Source organism: Bombus affinis, chromosome 16 (assembly GCF_024516045.1).
Source record: "Bombus affinis isolate iyBomAffi1 chromosome 16, iyBomAffi1.2, whole genome shotgun sequence".
Classification (NCBI taxonomy): domain Eukaryota; kingdom Metazoa; phylum Arthropoda; class Insecta; order Hymenoptera; family Apidae; genus Bombus; species Bombus affinis.
Window position 1 is genome coordinate 5,804,312 of NC_066359.1, and position 17,157 is coordinate 5,821,468.

Here is a 17,157-nt window from a genome sequence, read left to right on the forward strand (position 1 = left end):
AATAATTACATACGATACATAATGATGTTTACATTATAATAATATACTGTTATTATAATAATTTGAATTTCTAATTAACCTAACTATGTTAGTTTCAAGTTTTCTTTCTAATTTGTAATCAAATTATAGGGTAAAAAATTGCGTTATAATGTCATAATTATGTTATAACGTATCATGTCATAATGTACATTTGCCCCCTGAATGTTCATATCTTCCTAATTGATTTTTATTATTGTGGGATTATTAGACAGCAAATTGCGCCTTCCCGCCAGAAGAACAATGATGGTAGCAATATAGTTGGTAGTCATGACAGTAACGCATGTTGCTTTGCACCGTCTACATTCATCGATCGTTCCTTTTCAGAAAGTTTCGTAGATTTTTTTAATGATACCCGAAATTTGGTGCAAGTAATAAATTATTTTAATATTTCTATAAATTACATTCTCCTTCATTTTTCAATTGTATGAAAATAAACATGACAACTGCATTATATCTGGAGCATTATTTAGACAGTAAGTGTTCAATCTTTTTTGATCTAAAACAAAAACAAAACTATATTTTTATAGAGTTATGTCACATAAAAATTAATTAAAATTTTATTAATGTCACTCACATATATATTATGATACCACAAATTCAACACTATTGAATAAATGCATTACTAATAATAGAGAAAATAATTTCTTGCTGCAATTCTTATTATTTATCAAATTTTGTTTCATCAGGTTTGGAGCATTTACCTATTGAACTACAAAGAAACTTCACTTTGATGAGAGATCTCGATGCTAGAGCACAAGGATTAATGAAAGACATAGATAAATTAGCGGATGATTATTTGAAAAATATGAAAAAAGAATCTCCGGAAAAGAAGAAAGAACAGTTGACCCATATTCAAAATTTGTTCAATAAAGCAAAAGAATATGGCGATGACAAAGTTCAGTTAGCGATACAAACATATGAATTAGTAGACAAACATATTAGGAGACTAGATTCAGATTTGGCTAGATTTGAAGCTGAAATACAAGATAAAGCATTAAATAGTAGTAGGGCACAAGAAGAGAATAATGCTAGTAAAAAGGGTAGGAAAAAATTGAAAGAGAAGGAGAAACGAAAGAAAGGAGCTGTAGGCACAAATAGTGAAGATGAGTCAAAATCAGCTAGGAAAAAACAAAAAAAAGGTAAAATTAGTTGATATTGTGTTTCATCTATATTCATGAAAAGATTATAATTCATTGAACATAATTTCAGGAGGATCTGTTGCTTCTGCTTCGTCAGCTGGGGCTGTTGGAAGTGGTGCTCAAGTAGATTCTACTGCACTTGGCCATCCAGCAGATGTTTTAGACATGCCAGTAGATCCTAATGAACCAACTTATTGTCTGTGTCATCAAGTATCTTATGGAGAAATGATTGGTTGTGATAATCCAGACGTAAGTGTATATTATCTCAAATATCTCTTTAAATATTTGTAATCTTTTAACAATATTCTCTTTTGGTATAGTGTCCTATAGAATGGTTCCACTTTGCATGCGTTGGATTAACTACAAAACCTAAAGGAAAATGGTATTGCCCAAAATGTACACAAGATAGAAAGAAGAAGTAAGTTCTAGAAAATGCATAAATATGTTCATCTATTTTAAAATGAAATGAAAGATTTATGCATCATTTCTAAAATTAGGATATGACATCATTTCATGGTTTAACGTGAAACGATGTTTTATTGTATAAAAGTAAGTAAATAGGAAATTTGTAAAGAAAAATGAAAAAAGATATAAAGTAAATACTAAAACTTCCATTGCATCTAATATTGCCAAAAAAGAATGTTTTTTTTAATTTTATGTTCGATAACACTTATATCATCAGCAATATAAGATGTAATGAAAATGCGGTAAATTAATAGCTTATCACAGAGACAATATTTGAAAATCGGCCGTGACTTTATTTTTGTCTTTCTGTTTGTCATTTTAGATATATAAAGTAGTAATTTATTTTGAATTGGTCGTTTTCAAATATCTGTGATTTACTCAATTGAAATACTATCTTACTATATAAGTATTGTATTAAAGTAAAAAATTATATATATATATATTGCTGTTTTTATATTTTATAAATGTAAATGATACTGTATAAAGAGAGAAAAAGAGAATAAGTTTCTTTTTGTTGAAATAAAATATACTATATGAAATTGAATTTGATATATATAAATGAAAAAAATATATTTAATTTACAAAAATGGTTTTTTTAATTTCTATTTCTATTCAAGCGTATGTACAAAAAATAACCATAAATATGCTTAACTTATTCATTACAAAAGAAGAGTATTAATATGAAATGCATGTTTTTATATGATAATATTCGAATTCTTACTCATTTATCGTTATTCATTTCTTGATTAACTAACTATGAAAACTATGAAGCATCTCGTTATTTAGATTGAATTATTATAATCATGTTTGATAAATAAATAAAAAATTTATGAGAGTAATTACTAATAAATTTAGTGGTTGAGTACAAATTTGCATAACAATTCAAAATGAAGAAATGACTAGAATATCAGATGTATGAAAAGAAGAGATTTGATTGCTATGGAATGCCTGATCGTAAATTGCAACATTGACTAGGTGGAACTGTCCAATTATATTGGTAGCCCATGTGATTTCTTATTTCTTTCATACATAATACTCCAGATGCTTGATAATATTCATGCATATTTTTCATGTTTTCAATGGTCTGTTTATGTGTAACTATATACTGATTAGAACATCCACGCGATCTGTATTCTGTGTTAAAACGTATGTCGTGTTTTCTTTCAATATTTGCCAAAGGTGCTATCCAAACACCAACAGACACATCTTCTGCTTTGTACAATCTAAAAATATACCCAATAGTAAGAAATATTAAATATAATACTTGATAACAATTCAATTTTATATTATCAAAATCTTACTTTAAAATGTCTGCATTTATAGCAATAAATTTTACTAAATTATAAGATAAAATATATCCTCCTCCAAGCGCATAAGGAAGATAATAATCACATAATATCCAATCTGCCTCTTTCCATGGTCCACTCCTTTTGACATGTGCCTTTCCATTAAAAAATCCCCAATATAGTTCCTTTTTTGTGCCTTTGCTGTCCCACTTATCTAGCTCTTTTAAAATCTTATGTACCAGGGCAAATGTATCATCATCGCATTTCATCACAAAGTCAAATTCATAGTATTCATAGATTTCCTTGAATGCGTATAAAACTTTCTTCGTTAGAGTCCCATAAGAATCTGGTAGTCTTGATAATAATAGTAAATCATCAAATTTCTGCTGTTCAGAATGCAGAGTTTCTCTTTGCTCTGGCAATATATCTAAAGTTCCTATTACAAAGAAATGCTTAACCGTGGCTTGCTTCTGAGCCAGCCATGTTTTCCTGATTGTTGCCCTTCGTTCTAAGTTATCAGGACTAGACAGTATGAGTACTATGAGTCTGAATTTTGTCTTGTTCCTTACTTCTTGCTCGTTCAGGGAACACTTTGTGGAAGGCAAATAACGTATACATAAGAAGACAATCAACAGCATGATCAGCAACGTTGGGATATTCAATTTCACGTGCAATTTTTTCCTGATCATCATGGATAAATTCTTCGACGAAAGTTTTAATGGTAGAAGCGTCACAAAATTCATTTGTAAATACGTTTATATTCACATTCCTAACCTCTCGAATACTACCTCCGTATGTGTAAGTATGTGACTTGATAATTCGACATTTTTTCAAATGCCCAGTCTTTAAATCAGTATCATCTATTACGTAAGCATTTCTCGTAAGAAATTCTTATTTCCTTTTATATTGACATTTAAATTTTGTAAGAAAAGTTCACAAACTCAACCGATACAGAGAAATCTAACTTTATTGACATGGAGAGTTAAAGAAACCTAACTTCATTGACAAGAAGGATTACAGAATCAGCTGTTGAATTTATTATCTAGAACGAATTATCCCCATTACTACTGCTGTCAAAAATTTCAAATATAAAAAACAGATTTCTAATATTGCTAATTCTAATAGAATTAAGTAAATCATACATGAAATATAAAATGACATTTCTTTATTATTTTCAAAAAATTAATTTAAATATAAAGCATTTATAAAAAGTATATTACTATTTATGGTATAAGTTTGCTCAAGTATTTCTTATTACTGAACTAAATATCCACTTAATAAATAACCTCCAGTATCACTGGTTAAAATATCAGGATGTGTTCTATCTGGTAATACTTGATATGATCGCAGGAAATTGGAGAAAAGTTTTAAATTAATAACATTTTGCTTATGTTTCAATGTCATGTAAGTCTCCAGTAATGGTTCTCGATGCACATGATAAATTACAAATGGTCTAGATGGTCCTAGAAAAGGTAGAAGAGCCATAATAATGTTCAAAGGATGTTCTCTTGCTATGATGGCCAATCCTCGAGCTTTAGACCCATTAACAAGATCCACTGCTTCTTGTGTTTTTGATAACCACTTTGGTTTCTTTACAGGAGTAAGTTTTGCAGAGTTACATTTATCACTTTCATTAAGTTTGCGTTTTAAACTACCATTTGTGCTATGTTTAACATCTTCATTTAATTCATTAACAATATCTGAATTTGTCTCTTTCATATCTGTGCTATGCTTAGTCTTATCATTTGATTCATCGTTATCTAAATTTTTTTCTTCCTCATCTATACTATGTTTTATCTCATCATTTGATTCATTGTCATCTAAATTTTTCTCTTTCATACCTATGCTATGCTTGATCTCATCATTTAATTCATTATTATCTAAAGTTTCCTCTTTCATACCTATTTTTTCTTCTACTTGTGGGAGTTGTTTATTTACATGATTATCATCATTTTTACTTTTTACATTTTTTACATTATTTATATTATCATGATAAGCTTTTTTAGAAATTTGATCCAACACTGCACTTGCACCCTGGTAATACAATCTCAAGAAACTATAGATATTGACATTAAGTAACCTGTCTGATTGTTCTTTAGGAAAATTCATAGCATTAATAAGTGTAACCTGAGGCTTATTTCCAGGGTGCAAATTAATCAAATGTCCCATTGTATTTGAACCAATTCTATTTAACATTGCAGCTGCTGGTAAACCATGTGATCCACTGTCATATAATATGTATAAACCATCTGATTGAACGTCACTGTATGACAATAACTGTGCCAAAGAGTCCATTCTTAAATTTCCAATTTTTTTATGATCTTGCTTAAAATATATATCGTGCAATAAATTTATACTAGGTTTCCATATTGTTATATATTTGAGATACTTCTGTTCCTTCTTTTTCAGGTACTTTTCCTGAGAGTATTCAGTTCTCTCTAAGAAAGATTTATTGTTCTCAATTAAACTGCCCACTATTTCTTTACCACTTTTGCCAGATTCTTGAAGCTGAAGTATTTGTTCCTTGGAAAGCTTCTGTGATGTACCGTCATCAATAATAGAACGATTGTCACTACCACTTGGTAGTTCACTTAGTAAATCATTCAATGACTCTGTTTCTACTACTTCTTTTAAAGAATATGTTCGCTTCCCTCCTTTTACTTGTACCATCTCAAAGGTAGTCCAAAATGGTTTTCCAATAATCTCATGCATCTGTACTGTATCTTTCCCCAACATTAAAGTACCATTCATAGTTACTTTATAAATCTTTTTAAAATTTAACTTTTTTATTATTACATACTTTCCTACGGTAATTATATCGTCTTCATTTTCACACATATTTATTAATCTAACTGATCTCTCTCGAGATACACGTTTTCTCTAGATTTGATAACTCTGCTATAGGTTAGAAATGCTATAATTAATACTTCAATATAAATTTATGTAAATTTTATATAATATATTTCATGATATTCTTTTTGTCAAATTTTATAATTTCTGTTTTGGAATGCTGGAAATATTTGAGATATAACTTGATCTAACCTAAATGCAGCGGCGTTAACCCTTTGAGTGCTGTGGGCGCATATAGGTGTCTGGCGAAAGCTATCGGTGTGGACTAAGGACATATATATGCGTTTTCTGTAAGTGCCCGGCGTGGACTAAAGACGCATGTATGGGTTTTTCAATTTTTCCGAACATCTACACAGAAGTAATACTATTACGTTTGTGTGAAATAAACATAAATGCATTCCTTACAGCAGTAAACAAATGCCAATAGTGCCTCGTTATTGTTGAAGTGATCACCACTTGTAAGAAAACTCTACATCTGATTTTTTTAATTTTCTCAAGCACTGAATTTTTCACACACAACTAAATTATTAACTTGTGTTATATTTACTAAATTTAGGTTCCTAGTTTATTGTTTTCTAGTTTATTACCCAAATTCTAGTTAACTGTAAATTTCAATGTTTATAATAAATAATTAAAACTAACTAAAAAATAACGCTCTTGAATCATTTAATCTCGTGCAAAAGAATTACTATAACTTATTATGATTTGGGCTTTGAATAGTCAATCAACAGAGTTCAGTCTAACGAAAAAGTATTCCGTCTACAGCGATCGTCAGCGCTAGACGCGCGCCGTCCGTACGGACGGCATAGGCCGCGAGTATTCAGCACTCAAAGGGTTAAATAACCAGCATATCATTGATGACACATGCATCATCTGTCACTAGAGGTTATTAAAGTCACACTGAGAAGAAAATATTAATAATTTCATTCTTTTTCTTTATTGTACGTTTTATCATGTATTATTGTAAAATAAGTAACCTTTAGTTTTAGTATACAACAAATTTGTTTCCCTTTATAATAATTTAAAATATATTATTAATTATTAGGTAAACAGAATGTTTCCTTATAAAGAGTTTCAAGCAGTTGTACTCGCCGCTGGAGGAGGTTCCCGTATGACTGAGCTTACTAGAAGTCAATATAAATGTTTGTTGCCAATTGGAAATGTACCAATGGTCTGGTATCCTCTTCAATTATTAGAACGTGTTGGTTTTAAAGAAGCTATTGTTATTATATCTGAATATATGGAACGCAATGTTTCCTTAGCCTTAAGTGACTTGAATCTCAAAATTAAAACAGATATCGTTGCTGTGAAAAATGCAGAAGATTTGGGAACTGCAGATTCTATCAGACTTATTCATGAAAAAATTCACACAGATTTTTTGGTCATATCTTGTGACTTGATTACAGATGTGGACATATGTGAAATTTTGAATCTTTATAGAAAACATAATGCTAGTATCACAGCATTAATGTTGCCTGTTCCTAAAATACCAGATGACTTTGTAACACCTGGTCCAAAAAACAAACAGAAGCCTGAGACTGATTTGATTGGCATTTGTAATGAGACTGGCCGATTAATTTTCTTGGCTTCAGCCTCAGACTTTGAGGACACAATAAAAATTTCACAAATATTCCTTCAGAAACATCCAAGTTTTACAATGCATTCAAAATTAATGGATTCTCATTTGTATGTCATTAACAAATGGGTTTTAAATTTCCTGGTACAAAATAAGTAAGTAGAATTTCACAAAAAAAGTTTTTAACAATTTAATTTATAAATTTTCTTAATGAGTTAACTTTTGCTTTTTTATAGAAATTTTACTACACTGAAAGGTGAACTTCTTCCATATATTGTTAGGAAACAATTTTCGAAACCTTCCAAACAATGTACAGATGATAAAAATGCTTCTGTAGTACAAATGAATTTAAAGGATGATATCTATCATTTCGCGGTTGAGAAACCACTCAACGAATTAATCAGAAAAATGTCAGCATACAATGATCATGGCACTGATTTGGAAGATGCTTACCATGGAGATATAATACGATGTTATGCTCATATTGGTAATGGGAAATTTGGTTTGAGGACAAATACCATACAAATGTACCACCTTGCTAATACAAAAGTGAGAATGAACAACATTTATTTTAATTAATAGTTTTAAACATTAAATTAATAGCATCAATAGAGATATAAGAATATATTGTAGAATATAATATATTTTAGATATCAGAATGGTGGAATAACAATAATGATGGACAGTCTCCTATACCAATTATTGCTCCTACAGCAACGATACGTAGCACACAAATACAAGATTGTTATGTGGACAATAATGCTCTTATCGAAGAAAAAACATCTCTTAAACACACTCATATTGGCCCAAATGTAACCATTGAATCAAAGACTAGAATATCACAGAGCGTTTTAATGGAATCTGCAAATGTCAAACAACGGTATTATATTTAAAATAATTAAACTTTATGTTCATAGAAGGAATACTTAAAATTTATAAATCATTTGTTGCAGATGCGTAATACAGAATTGCATATTAGGTAGTGGTTGTGTTATTGAAGAGGGTAGTGAATTGAAGGACTGTATAGTTGGTTACAAACATGTTGTACCATCTGGAAGTCAATATTCTCGCGACGTTCTTACTGATGCAAATGACCTGATAGTAATTTAATTATTCGCAAATATATTAAATACATTAGTCATTTAAATAATAAATATATTTGTCTCTATAAAATTAGTATATTATCATTAATTCAAATTAACCTTATTTCTTAAAAAGAAAGTAAAATAATACAAATATGTATGTTTTTTTAATACAATATATATCGTAGATCCAAATTGTATCAAGTTAATAAATTATACACAATAAATATGTAGAAATAAAAAAATTTTTTGTGTTGTGTAAAATTAATATTCAAATGAGAACCACTGTGTGTTTGAATAAAGGACTGCGTGGAAAAGGACCGTGTGGAATTGGAACACGAATAGCCTTCTTTCTTATACTGTTCCTTCGTGCAAGATGGTAAGCGTATACTCGCATCTCTCAAATCTGAATATTCTAAAACGATCATAAAAGTTATTTTCTTGCAAAATATTTCAAGCCTTTTTAAATAATATTTAAAAATATTAAAAAGTCATAGTTTTGATGTAAATGTGTCGTATCAGTATATTATTAATGTGAATAAACGATGATTGAGGTTATGTGACAAATGTTTGTGACTCGTCATCAGATTTCAAACTAATCTCTCGACTGAAATCTTGGTTATTGCACCTATTGCAAATACTTTATTACTTTAAATAAATTTATTTTAGAGGTATAATTATGGTACGGCAATTTCTGAAATATATTAATATTTTTACGCACAAATTGAGGTTATGTTTATTTAAAGTTTATGAAACCTAACCCAAATGGCAAAATACTTTTAGTATTAGTATTTAATGATTTTGTAATTAGCAATTTTATTAATTTTTACAGACGAAAGGTACATCGAGCTTTGGTAAGCGGCGAAATAAGACACATACATTGTGCAGGCGTTGTGGTCGTAGTTCGTACCATATCCAAAAATCACAATGTGCTCAATGTGGATATCCTCAGAGAAAAATGCGATCATGTAATATTTTACTTTATATTCACAATAAATTCTAGTAGTTATATTTCAGAATATTATTCATAAGTTACCCAAAAAATTTTGAACTTTGTTATAGATAATTGGTCCATAAAAGCTAAAAGGAGAAAGACTACAGGGACCGGCCGTATGCGTTACTTAAAAATTGTCCGTCGTAAATTCAAGTAAGTATAAACTTAAAATAAAAAGCAAATAAGTGGTTGATTTTGAATAATGAAAAAACAACTTTCTATTTTTTCTAGGAATGGATTTAGGGAAGGTTTGCCAAAACCTAAATCAGTTCAGACTAAATAATTTTAATTTCTTTCATTGTATTATATATCTATAAAATTTTGACTTATAATAAATAACTTAAAAAGTCTAAAAGCCTATTGTATATTATATACGTCAATAGCAATTCCATTTTAATTAAAAGTAGTTGAGATATAAACCTTTAAGCAACTACAGTAAATAACAGATCATCATAATAGTCGTATTTTCGCTGCCTGATCTTTATTTTAGATTAGATCTATCTTCGGTTTTTGTGACTTTTTGTTATAATATTTAATAGCTTATATGAGTGACATGAATATGAGTAGAATTCAAAAATACTAATTTTAAAGTGTGTAGGTCATTATTTAACAAGTTATGTGTATATAAAATTCATACATAGTACACAAATAAATTACTTAGACTTTTTTTTCATCCACTACTGTAAGTTGTAATTAAACCGTGCATATTCGTGGAAAATTATATTTTTATGAATATAATTTAAGAAATGGAACCTATGAACAAAATTGTTTTATTTATTAAATATTGTAAAAGGTATTATACTTTCATATATTTTTGCATATTGTATGCATTCTTTACATTTTTTAATTTCCTATAAATGCATAAAAAATCTACAGTGTAGTGAAAAGATATGTATGCCCAGATTGTATAATATGCATAAACTTCTATATGCACAACTTTTAAAAAAATGATTTTCGCGCCTTAAAACTAATATTTTTGGACTTTTGGTAAAAAATTATCATATGTTATCAAAGAGAAATCACAAATTTGGTGTGGCCCAAAATTAAGTTAGTTCTTTTTGCCAAACAAGGATTATGGAAAGATAAATATTCAAACAAGTAGAAAATGCTGAATGGTGGGGTTATAGATCTACCGCGCAGACGCGGCGCAACTTTCGATTGCATTCCATCTTATAATAACCGCGGTTTCGCAAATTTATATTCAGTAATGCGCAGATTTATATTACAAAGCGGTAACTTATATCTGTTTTGAAAATCTATGTAAAAGGTATTCGCTTTTTAGTTAGTCGGAGCCGGTATGTTATTGGATCACGTTCGACAACACTTTCGTCTTCACAAGCATCGAAAAATTAAAATCTCTATGATTATCTAATAGTAAAAAAGAATTTTAAATAAAATACAGAAGAAATAAATTTAATATATAAATATTTAAAAAGTCAGGCTAATAATAAAAAATAATTATCTAATAGACTAAGTTTAGTACGCAAATGACTGTGTGGAAAAAATTATTTGGTAAGTACGAATATTTAATATATTTAAATTTTCAAATTTTTGTACAACCTTGACAAATATTAATGAATTTTCAAGTAACTTCAAATTATAGTAATTTATAATCATTAATACAAATTTTAGGCAAGTATCTTTTAGTGACCAACACTGTGAGTTGTGGTTTGATGATGGCGGCAGGGGATGTCCTCCAACAACGCAATGAATATTTGAGAAAGCATAAATGTTTACCTACTAGAACATATGTTATGGCAGCGTCCCCACATGCAGAACAAAAATTTCATAACTCAAAAGATTCTGACAAATATATGCACGATTATGTGAGGACTAAAAATATGACTATTGTGGGTCTACTTCAAGGTCCTTTTCATCACTGGTTCTATATGATTTTGGATAGGGTAGTTCCCGGGAAAACTGTACTCTCCGTTATCAAAAAGACCTGTCTAGACCAAAGTATAGCCAGTCCAACTTGTTTAGGAATATTTTTTATTGGCCTTGGTCTTTTAGAACACCGCACTATGGAGGAGATTCGCGAAGAAATGAAACTGAAATTGTACGATACGTGGAAGGTACATATATACATATATATATATACATATACATACACACACTTCGCTTTCCCGAACTATTATTATATTTCCTTCATGGCACATTCAAGCTATATATGTATTATAACTATAATTTCCTTTTTATTCTATTTATGCTCAGGTTGACTGTTGCTTTTGGCCTCCAACACAGTGCATTAATTTCTTATTCGTACCCCTACACTATAGGGTGCTCTATATCAATTTTATGACAATGATCTATGACATTTTTCTATCATACATTAAATATGTAAGTTTCGATTACATGTCTAATTTCTTACAAACCTCTTGATTAACTTTCTAACAAAATATATTAAATTTATCTTTATTATTATATAATTTATTAATGTATTTATTACTTTTTCTATTGCAGGACGCGCAGTATGAGGGATAAACATCTTAGAGCTAGTCTGTTGTACAGATTATAAATAATTATAATTTTTTTGCATGATTATCCATAACTTGCAATATATATATAATTTTATTATTATTTTATAATATATATATATATTTATATATATATTTTTAAATATATGTTACCACCGAATAATACAAAAATTATCATATAGAATGTATAATACTCGACACGAAAGGAATGTTATTGAAAATAAAGAAACATTTGTTTTTGTATAAAAAGAAAAGTATTGTTTATAATTTCAAAATCCTATTATAGCTTATTAGTTGAAATTAGATGATAATTTTAAGCACGTGCTAATATTTATCAACAGTTGGCAACGAATGGAAACTAAACAAATTAACTACAGTTAAACATACGTAAACCATGCCAATGCTTATTTAACTTAATGCACTTATTTAATCATCAAGATTTACACTGGCGTCGAAAGTTTCGAAATTTTCGATCTCTTAAGTCCGAATGATGTTTATCAATATTTATCGATGTGCAACCGTCTGATGCATCTTGGAGAAGTTCTTATTCCGTTTCCTTATCGTCCGTTACAACAGTCCATCGGATGCAACATATTTATTAGAGTGACAGCTTTTGTTTGTCATTTGGCGACAATGGGATTACAAAACATCTTCTAAGCCGTCGGTCGCCAGCGAGCAAACAGCGATCATTCGCGTGTAAATATAAATAATAAACCGAGCTAACAACAAACAAGACAGCCAGATAGATATCGATGCATTTACAAAAATTCTATTACAATAAAAATAAGTATTAAAGGGTAAAGAATTTTCTCTGGAGTCAATTTTTGTATCTAATTCTTAACTGAAACAATAATAAACCGATTCATTTTGCTGTACAGATTTCATATTCGTTTATTTCTTCTATGGTTTGCATTAGTTTTGGCCAAATTTCTAGTTAATTACACAAATAGAATAATATTCAAAAATTATATAAAACATTTTCAGTAATAAAATTATTGATCCGGCGCGATAAAATTTTCGAGGATTTGCATAATAATAGTCTAGTTTAATTAGAATCGAAATATAATTGATGATGATAACGATTCAGTCAACTGCGAAAATTATATCTTTTGTAATAGAAATTGCGTTAATATTGTTTGTTTACCGTTTCTTTATTAGCTTCTAAACAGATTTACTAATCTACGTTAAAAAAAGTTAGTGATCATATTTATTTTTACATAAAAAAACAAATATGAAAATAGATGCAATGTTTTTTCAAATAACTATATCTGTATCTATATTTCATAGTTATAGTAAAAATATAAAAACAGATAACAAAATGATATCAAAACATTTGTATAAGTAATGAAACTTGAATAAATATTCGTTTACGAGTTATCCATGGTTAAATTGTTTGCGAAATGGAGGGAGGTCCAAAACTCGTGCAGTGCCAAGCAGCATTAAAGCTGGAAAAATTTCGCAAAATTTTTATTGTCAGACATAAATTATAATTTATATTGGCTTGTGAAAGTATTTGAATACACACAGAAAACTTTTATGAATATATTATATAATATATTCTGAAATTTCATTAGCACTGTAACGAGTCATGAGTCACGATTGTTGTGATTGCATGTACGTATTAGTAAAATTTGGAACAAATTTAAAAATGTATATTTTAGGAACTGGATATATGTGTGAGTGTGTGTGTATGTTAGCGGTGTAGACGGCGCAAGGTTAAAAATGAAAACTATTGTGAAACCGTTATCGCCGCGAAAAAACCCAGGAAGGAAGAATCACATCGGAGCCGGCTCATCGCAATGACGGCTAATCCCCGGCGAGGAAGTTGGAACGTGTAATCGTTATGCTGATCAATCAGTATATACGTACGCCGGAATAAACAGGCGAGCCGCAGAATAGAAATTTTTAAATTAAAAAATCGAGAATGAAAAAGCCGTTATATTGTTAGTAGTATATCTTGTATATATTATTTTAAAAAGTTGAGTCCACAGCAAAGTTAATTTCACTTTCTGCTCTCTCAACCTATATACTCTAACGTTTCTTAACTTAGAATATAGAAACGACAAGATATTTATTGCACTGATTTATTGCCGGCATATACTTCCGAAGATCATCAAAATAACCTATATTATTATTATATCTATATGGTCTCTTTAGTGAGACCATCATTAGCATTAATCATATGTTTAAGACTATTATTCTTGTTGTACATTCAGCTATAAATTAAATAAATTTTTACAATATATGTCCTGTAAATTCTACATATATTTTCAGATTGGTCCCAACTTTTACTCATATAATCACAATAGTCTTAGATTTAAAATTTTCTGTGCTAGGTGTACCAATACTTTCATAAGCCTTGTATATTTAACATTGATAAATTTGAAAATATATATTTTCGTCGAAAATATCCTAACCTCAAAAGTTTGTTTATCAGCCAAATTTATTTCATTCAAAATTGAATGAAGTTTGTAGAAATAATAAAAAATACTATCTCAGACTAATGTAATTGTTAAAAGATATCCAATAACGACTTAATTCTTAACTAAAATATACAGTTTATTTACATAGATATATCAAAACATGTGATACGTGAAAATACTTTACAAATTAAATATAGAAAAATGTAGAAACAAATTGATAAATTACCGCTTCCAATTGCGTACATTGTCGTTTTTCCAGTCCATTTCTGGAATTTTTTTGAATGATATGCAACATATAAGCCGGAACCAATAAGACCGCAGCCACTGAAAATTCTACAGCCCAAACAATCACGATTTCGATTGTTAATCATGCTCTTTACAGTAGATGTTTCCTGCATTTTTCACTTTATAATAATATAATACAAAATTTCTAAAGTATATACGAAGGAACTTTTTTCAAAACAATCAGTTTACGACGATTTTATGTAGGTTATGTTTAAATTACTAAGTTCACAATAAATCGAAATAAATCGAACTTTGATTCAAATTTTTTAAATAATATACTAGAATATTATATTATAGCTTATATTTAAATAATAAAAATTAAGAATATATATTAAACTTTTATTATAGGTTAATAAATAAAATACAGTTTAAAATTTGTCCTTCACCAAAATCGATAATAAATGAAATATAACCTATAAAATATATTATCTTATTCATAATCTCTCTTTCATAAACTTGTATTACAATACAGTAAGTTAATAAAATAATAATTTTAAAGGCACATATAATTTACTAAATTATTTTTACAATTATTTCATTATTACTTTATTTATTTTTTATTCAAATTTGAGTATACAAAACTTAAGTGAGACAATTTTCTCACAATTTTATGACAGTAGTTTTTAATCATTTACTGAAGAACAAAAAATAAATAAAATTTTGGAAAGTGTAAAAATTGTAACAATTTTGACAAATTCCATTATTTCTATGTACTAATTATTCTATGAGCTTCTTCGCTTTGAAGAAACGTCTTAAGTAAAGGACTTGCCAGATTGAAAGAACCAAAAGCCAGCACATGGAAAATATACTGAAATAAAGTACGCGTGTATTCGTTGCCTCTGAAAATTTTAAGAAAGGTAATTAAATGCTTTTTTAATTCCGCCAAAGGGTTTAACAAAAAAGATATTTAGTTATTTTTATATCTTATAGTACCATTTGTGTCTCTCATTTCTTCTTCATTTTTCCGCATTCGAGCAAAATCTTGGACAATAGCTTCTGATAAGTCTTCCAGACGTTTTAATTCAACTTCAGAAGGTTTAAGCTTTGCTGCTTCACCAATCTTAAATAAAAGTAGTTAATTGGTTAATTGTTATTTCATACTGTCAAATTCCAGATTTAGAATTAATTAAAATTCAAACACAATTTAATATAAAATATAAGCCTGTGTCTAGGAAACTCAAATCTGTGCTCAAACTCCATTAAAAACAAAATTGGGTTTTATTAAAATATTATGAAGTAACTTTTTTTCTAAACAAAATTTTTCAGATATTGTGCTAACTAATTCATGCTAAAACCCATGCTATTAAAAGCCATATGGGTGGTCACTAATAAAAGCAATATTGCTACATTACCAACTGTGTGCCCATACAAGCCACATATAAAACAAAGAAAAGATAGGAAATACTGTAAGTTTATCCTTGAAACTTTTGCTAAAAGTGATAGATATTGACAATCCATAGAATATATTACAAAATGTTATATTTTTTATACAATATTTCATATTATGTAAAAGAAAAGGGGAGGAAACATAATTTGCTTTTATAAATCAAAAATTAGGGTAAAATTAGGGATTGTCAATTCCTATGAAATATTTAATACATACTTTATCAAGAATGAAACAGAATTGTTACATAAAAATAATTTAAAAATCAAATTGATGAAAACAATTTGATATATCTATATATTAAAATCATTCAAAGAACTTACTCCTTCATAATTCTTTGCTTCAATTCCACGTTTTGTGACTAAATAGATCTCTTGCTTAATCTGTTTGGTATCTAAAACACATTTTTAAGTTTAGGTAATGAAATACAAAGAAACATAATGTATTTTAGAATTATGTATCTGTATACATACTGCCTGAAAAAGATGGTAGCATGGAATGTGCCATAAAGCAAATTTCAAATGTATCATATGTCTCTGTGACAAATGAGAATTTCAACAACTTCCCATGGGGAATATCATCTTTTTTCGAAAGAACATCTCCTTTTGAATCTCTTATCTATAAAATTACAAAAAGTTATTACATTGTTCAATTCTTGTTGCAGTTTGATATCTAAAAATTGAAAAACAACTCAATTCTCCATATGTGAGTTAAGAGAAGTTAACCTAATATAACCTCAACATAATTTTTGTATACAATATACATTTAAAAAAATAAATATGATAGAAAATTGGTGATTTACAATGTATTCGGTTTTAACATCTAGTGTCACAGAGACTTTATATTCTCCAGCAACTAAAACATTTGCTTGAACTTCCTCCTTTAAGCACTTGAAACCATTCGGCTCAAGGTAAAATCTGATACCGTGTGCATACACAAGTAACGTTACGAAAATATATATTACACCTCGCATTTTTCAAGGAGTTTCATTAAACTATGTTAAATAATTTCGAAGAGAAATATCTCTCAAGAATACTTGAAATCAACTGTAACCCATCAACATACTGATGAGTTGGCAGCCATTAGGTATTTTGGATTAATCACGTGATATGATAGAAAACAAGAACATGGCGTATATTCATAAAAATTCAAAATTT

General features: G+C 28.7%; 7 protein-coding genes across 15 annotated transcripts; 4 read left to right on the forward strand and 3 right to left on the reverse strand.

Moving 5' to 3' along the window:
• The first annotated feature begins 139 nt into the window (after positions 1–139).
• LOC126925323 (inhibitor of growth protein 5) lies at positions 140–2,187 on the forward strand. The gene is made up of 4 exons (XM_050740738.1): positions 140–512; positions 726–1,178; positions 1,249–1,427; positions 1,499–2,187. Exons 1-4 carry the CDS (start codon positions 464–466, stop codon positions 1,598–1,600), a joined length of 783 nt encoding a protein of 260 aa, XP_050596695.1. The 5' UTR covers positions 140–463; the 3' UTR covers positions 1,601–2,187.
• LOC126925321 (beta-1,3-galactosyltransferase 6) lies at positions 1,189–3,939 on the reverse strand. 2 transcript variants are annotated; one of them, XR_007713867.1, is made up of 3 exons: positions 2,945–3,939; positions 2,365–2,866; positions 1,189–1,547 (listed from the first exon to the last, which is right to left on the reverse strand). XR_007713867.1 is itself a non-coding variant. In XM_050740735.1 (3 exons), coding segments are annotated over exons 1-3 (1,014 nt in total). In that variant the 5' UTR covers positions 3,673–3,939; the 3' UTR covers positions 1,189–1,546. The 2 variants fall into 2 exon arrangements, 1 of the variants encoding a protein (XP_050596692.1); XM_050740735.1 differs by having other exon boundaries at positions 2,582–2,866.
• A 138-nt stretch (positions 3,940–4,077) lies between these two features.
• LOC126925311 (tRNA (adenine(58)-N(1))-methyltransferase non-catalytic subunit TRM6) lies at positions 4,078–6,120 on the reverse strand. Its single transcript, XM_050740714.1, has 2 exons — positions 5,972–6,120; positions 4,078–5,827 (listed from the first exon to the last, which is right to left on the reverse strand). Exon 2 carries the CDS (start codon positions 5,765–5,767, stop codon positions 4,184–4,186), a length of 1,584 nt encoding a protein of 527 aa, XP_050596671.1. The 5' UTR covers positions 5,768–5,827; positions 5,972–6,120; the 3' UTR covers positions 4,078–4,183.
• Positions 5,974–8,593, forward strand: LOC126925313 (translation initiation factor eIF-2B subunit gamma). 7 transcript variants are annotated; one of them, XM_050740723.1, is made up of 6 exons: positions 5,974–6,069; positions 6,825–6,955; positions 7,075–7,510; positions 7,592–7,904; positions 8,006–8,235; positions 8,309–8,593. In XM_050740723.1, exons 2-6 carry the CDS (start codon positions 6,940–6,942, stop codon positions 8,463–8,465), a joined length of 1,152 nt encoding a protein of 383 aa, XP_050596680.1. In that variant the 5' UTR covers positions 5,974–6,069; positions 6,825–6,939; the 3' UTR covers positions 8,466–8,593. The 7 variants fall into 7 exon arrangements, with proteins under 7 accessions (XP_050596680.1, XP_050596677.1, XP_050596679.1 ...); XM_050740722.1 differs by lacking the exon at positions 5,974–6,069 and adding an exon at positions 6,089–6,237; XM_050740721.1 differs by lacking the exon at positions 5,974–6,069 and adding an exon at positions 6,572–6,720.
• A 105-nt stretch (positions 8,594–8,698) lies between these two features.
• LOC126925333 (60S ribosomal protein L37) lies at positions 8,699–9,786 on the forward strand. 2 transcript variants are annotated; one of them, XM_050740754.1, is made up of 4 exons: positions 8,699–8,816; positions 9,270–9,405; positions 9,500–9,584; positions 9,663–9,786. In XM_050740754.1, the coding sequence occupies exons 1-4, from the start codon at positions 8,814–8,816 to the stop codon at positions 9,712–9,714; spliced, it is 276 nt and encodes a 91-aa protein (XP_050596711.1). In that variant the 5' UTR covers positions 8,699–8,813; the 3' UTR covers positions 9,715–9,786. The 2 variants fall into 2 exon arrangements, with proteins under 2 accessions (XP_050596711.1, XP_050596712.1); XM_050740755.1 differs by lacking the exon at positions 8,699–8,816 and adding an exon at positions 8,952–9,119.
• A 488-nt stretch (positions 9,787–10,274) lies between these two features.
• LOC126925327 (mpv17-like protein 2) lies at positions 10,275–12,162 on the forward strand. The gene is made up of 4 exons (XM_050740742.1): positions 10,275–10,943; positions 11,064–11,506; positions 11,646–11,771; positions 11,895–12,162. The coding sequence occupies exons 1-4, from the start codon at positions 10,919–10,921 to the stop codon at positions 11,913–11,915; spliced, it is 615 nt and encodes a 204-aa protein (XP_050596699.1). The 5' UTR covers positions 10,275–10,918; the 3' UTR covers positions 11,916–12,162.
• Positions 12,163–14,941: 2,779 nt separating this feature from the next.
• On the reverse strand, positions 14,942–17,105 carry LOC126925326 (transmembrane emp24 domain-containing protein bai). The gene is made up of 5 exons (XM_050740741.1): positions 16,803–17,105; positions 16,474–16,618; positions 16,324–16,394; positions 15,550–15,676; positions 14,942–15,455 (listed from the first exon to the last, which is right to left on the reverse strand). Exons 1-5 carry the CDS (start codon positions 16,971–16,973, stop codon positions 15,334–15,336), a joined length of 636 nt encoding a protein of 211 aa, XP_050596698.1. The 5' UTR covers positions 16,974–17,105; the 3' UTR covers positions 14,942–15,333.
• Positions 17,106–17,157: the final 52 nt, after the last annotated feature.

Bases quoted from the DNA above. Each gene is read 5' to 3' on its own strand.
- LOC126925311 (XM_050740714.1), bottom strand. From the start codon at position 5,767: ATGTGTGAAAATGAAGACGATATAATTACCGTAGGAAAGTATGTAATA.
- LOC126925321 (XM_050740735.1), bottom strand. From the start codon at position 3,672: ATGAATTTTGTGACGCTTCTACCATTAAAACTTTCGTCGAAGAATTTA. The intron at 2,867-2,944 runs GTAAGATTTTGA...GTATATTTTTAG, and splicing joins ATAAATGCAGACATTTTAAA to ATTGTACAAAGCAGAAGATG.
- LOC126925313 (XM_050740716.1), top strand. From the start codon at position 6,644: ATGCATCATCTGTCACTAGAG. The intron at 7,511-7,591 runs GTAAGTAGAATT...GCTTTTTTATAG, and splicing joins AATTTCCTGGTACAAAATAA to AAATTTTACTACACTGAAAG. The intron at 7,905-8,005 runs GTGAGAATGAAC...AATATATTTTAG, and splicing joins ACCACCTTGCTAATACAAAA to ATATCAGAATGGTGGAATAA.
- LOC126925326 (XM_050740741.1), bottom strand. From the start codon at position 16,973: ATGCGAGGTGTAATATATATTTTCGTAACGTTACTTGTGTATGCACAC. The intron at 16,619-16,802 runs GTAAATCACCAA...GTAATTTTATAG, and splicing joins ATGTTAAAACCGAATACATT to ATAAGAGATTCAAAAGGAGA. The intron at 15,677-16,323 runs GTAAGTTCTTTG...CTTTTATTTAAG, and splicing joins AAGCAAAGAATTATGAAGGA to ATTGGTGAAGCAGCAAAGCT.
- LOC126925323 (XM_050740738.1), top strand. From the start codon at position 464: ATGAAAATAAACATGACAACTGCATTATATCTGGAGCATTATTTAGAC. The intron at 513-725 runs GTAAGTGTTCAA...TTGTTTCATCAG, and splicing joins TCTGGAGCATTATTTAGACA to GTTTGGAGCATTTACCTATT. The intron at 1,179-1,248 runs GTAAAATTAGTT...ACATAATTTCAG, and splicing joins TAGGAAAAAACAAAAAAAAG to GAGGATCTGTTGCTTCTGCT.
- LOC126925333 (XM_050740754.1), top strand. The intron at 9,406-9,499 runs GTAATATTTTAC...ACTTTGTTATAG, and splicing joins TCAGAGAAAAATGCGATCAT to ATAATTGGTCCATAAAAGCT. The intron at 9,585-9,662 runs GTAAGTATAAAC...TATTTTTTCTAG, and splicing joins ATTGTCCGTCGTAAATTCAA to GAATGGATTTAGGGAAGGTT.
- LOC126925327 (XM_050740742.1), top strand. From the start codon at position 10,919: ATGACTGTGTGGAAAAAATTATTTG. The intron at 11,507-11,645 runs GTACATATATAC...ATTTATGCTCAG, and splicing joins AATTGTACGATACGTGGAAG to GTTGACTGTTGCTTTTGGCC. The intron at 11,772-11,894 runs GTAAGTTTCGAT...TTTCTATTGCAG, and splicing joins TTCTATCATACATTAAATAT to GACGCGCAGTATGAGGGATA.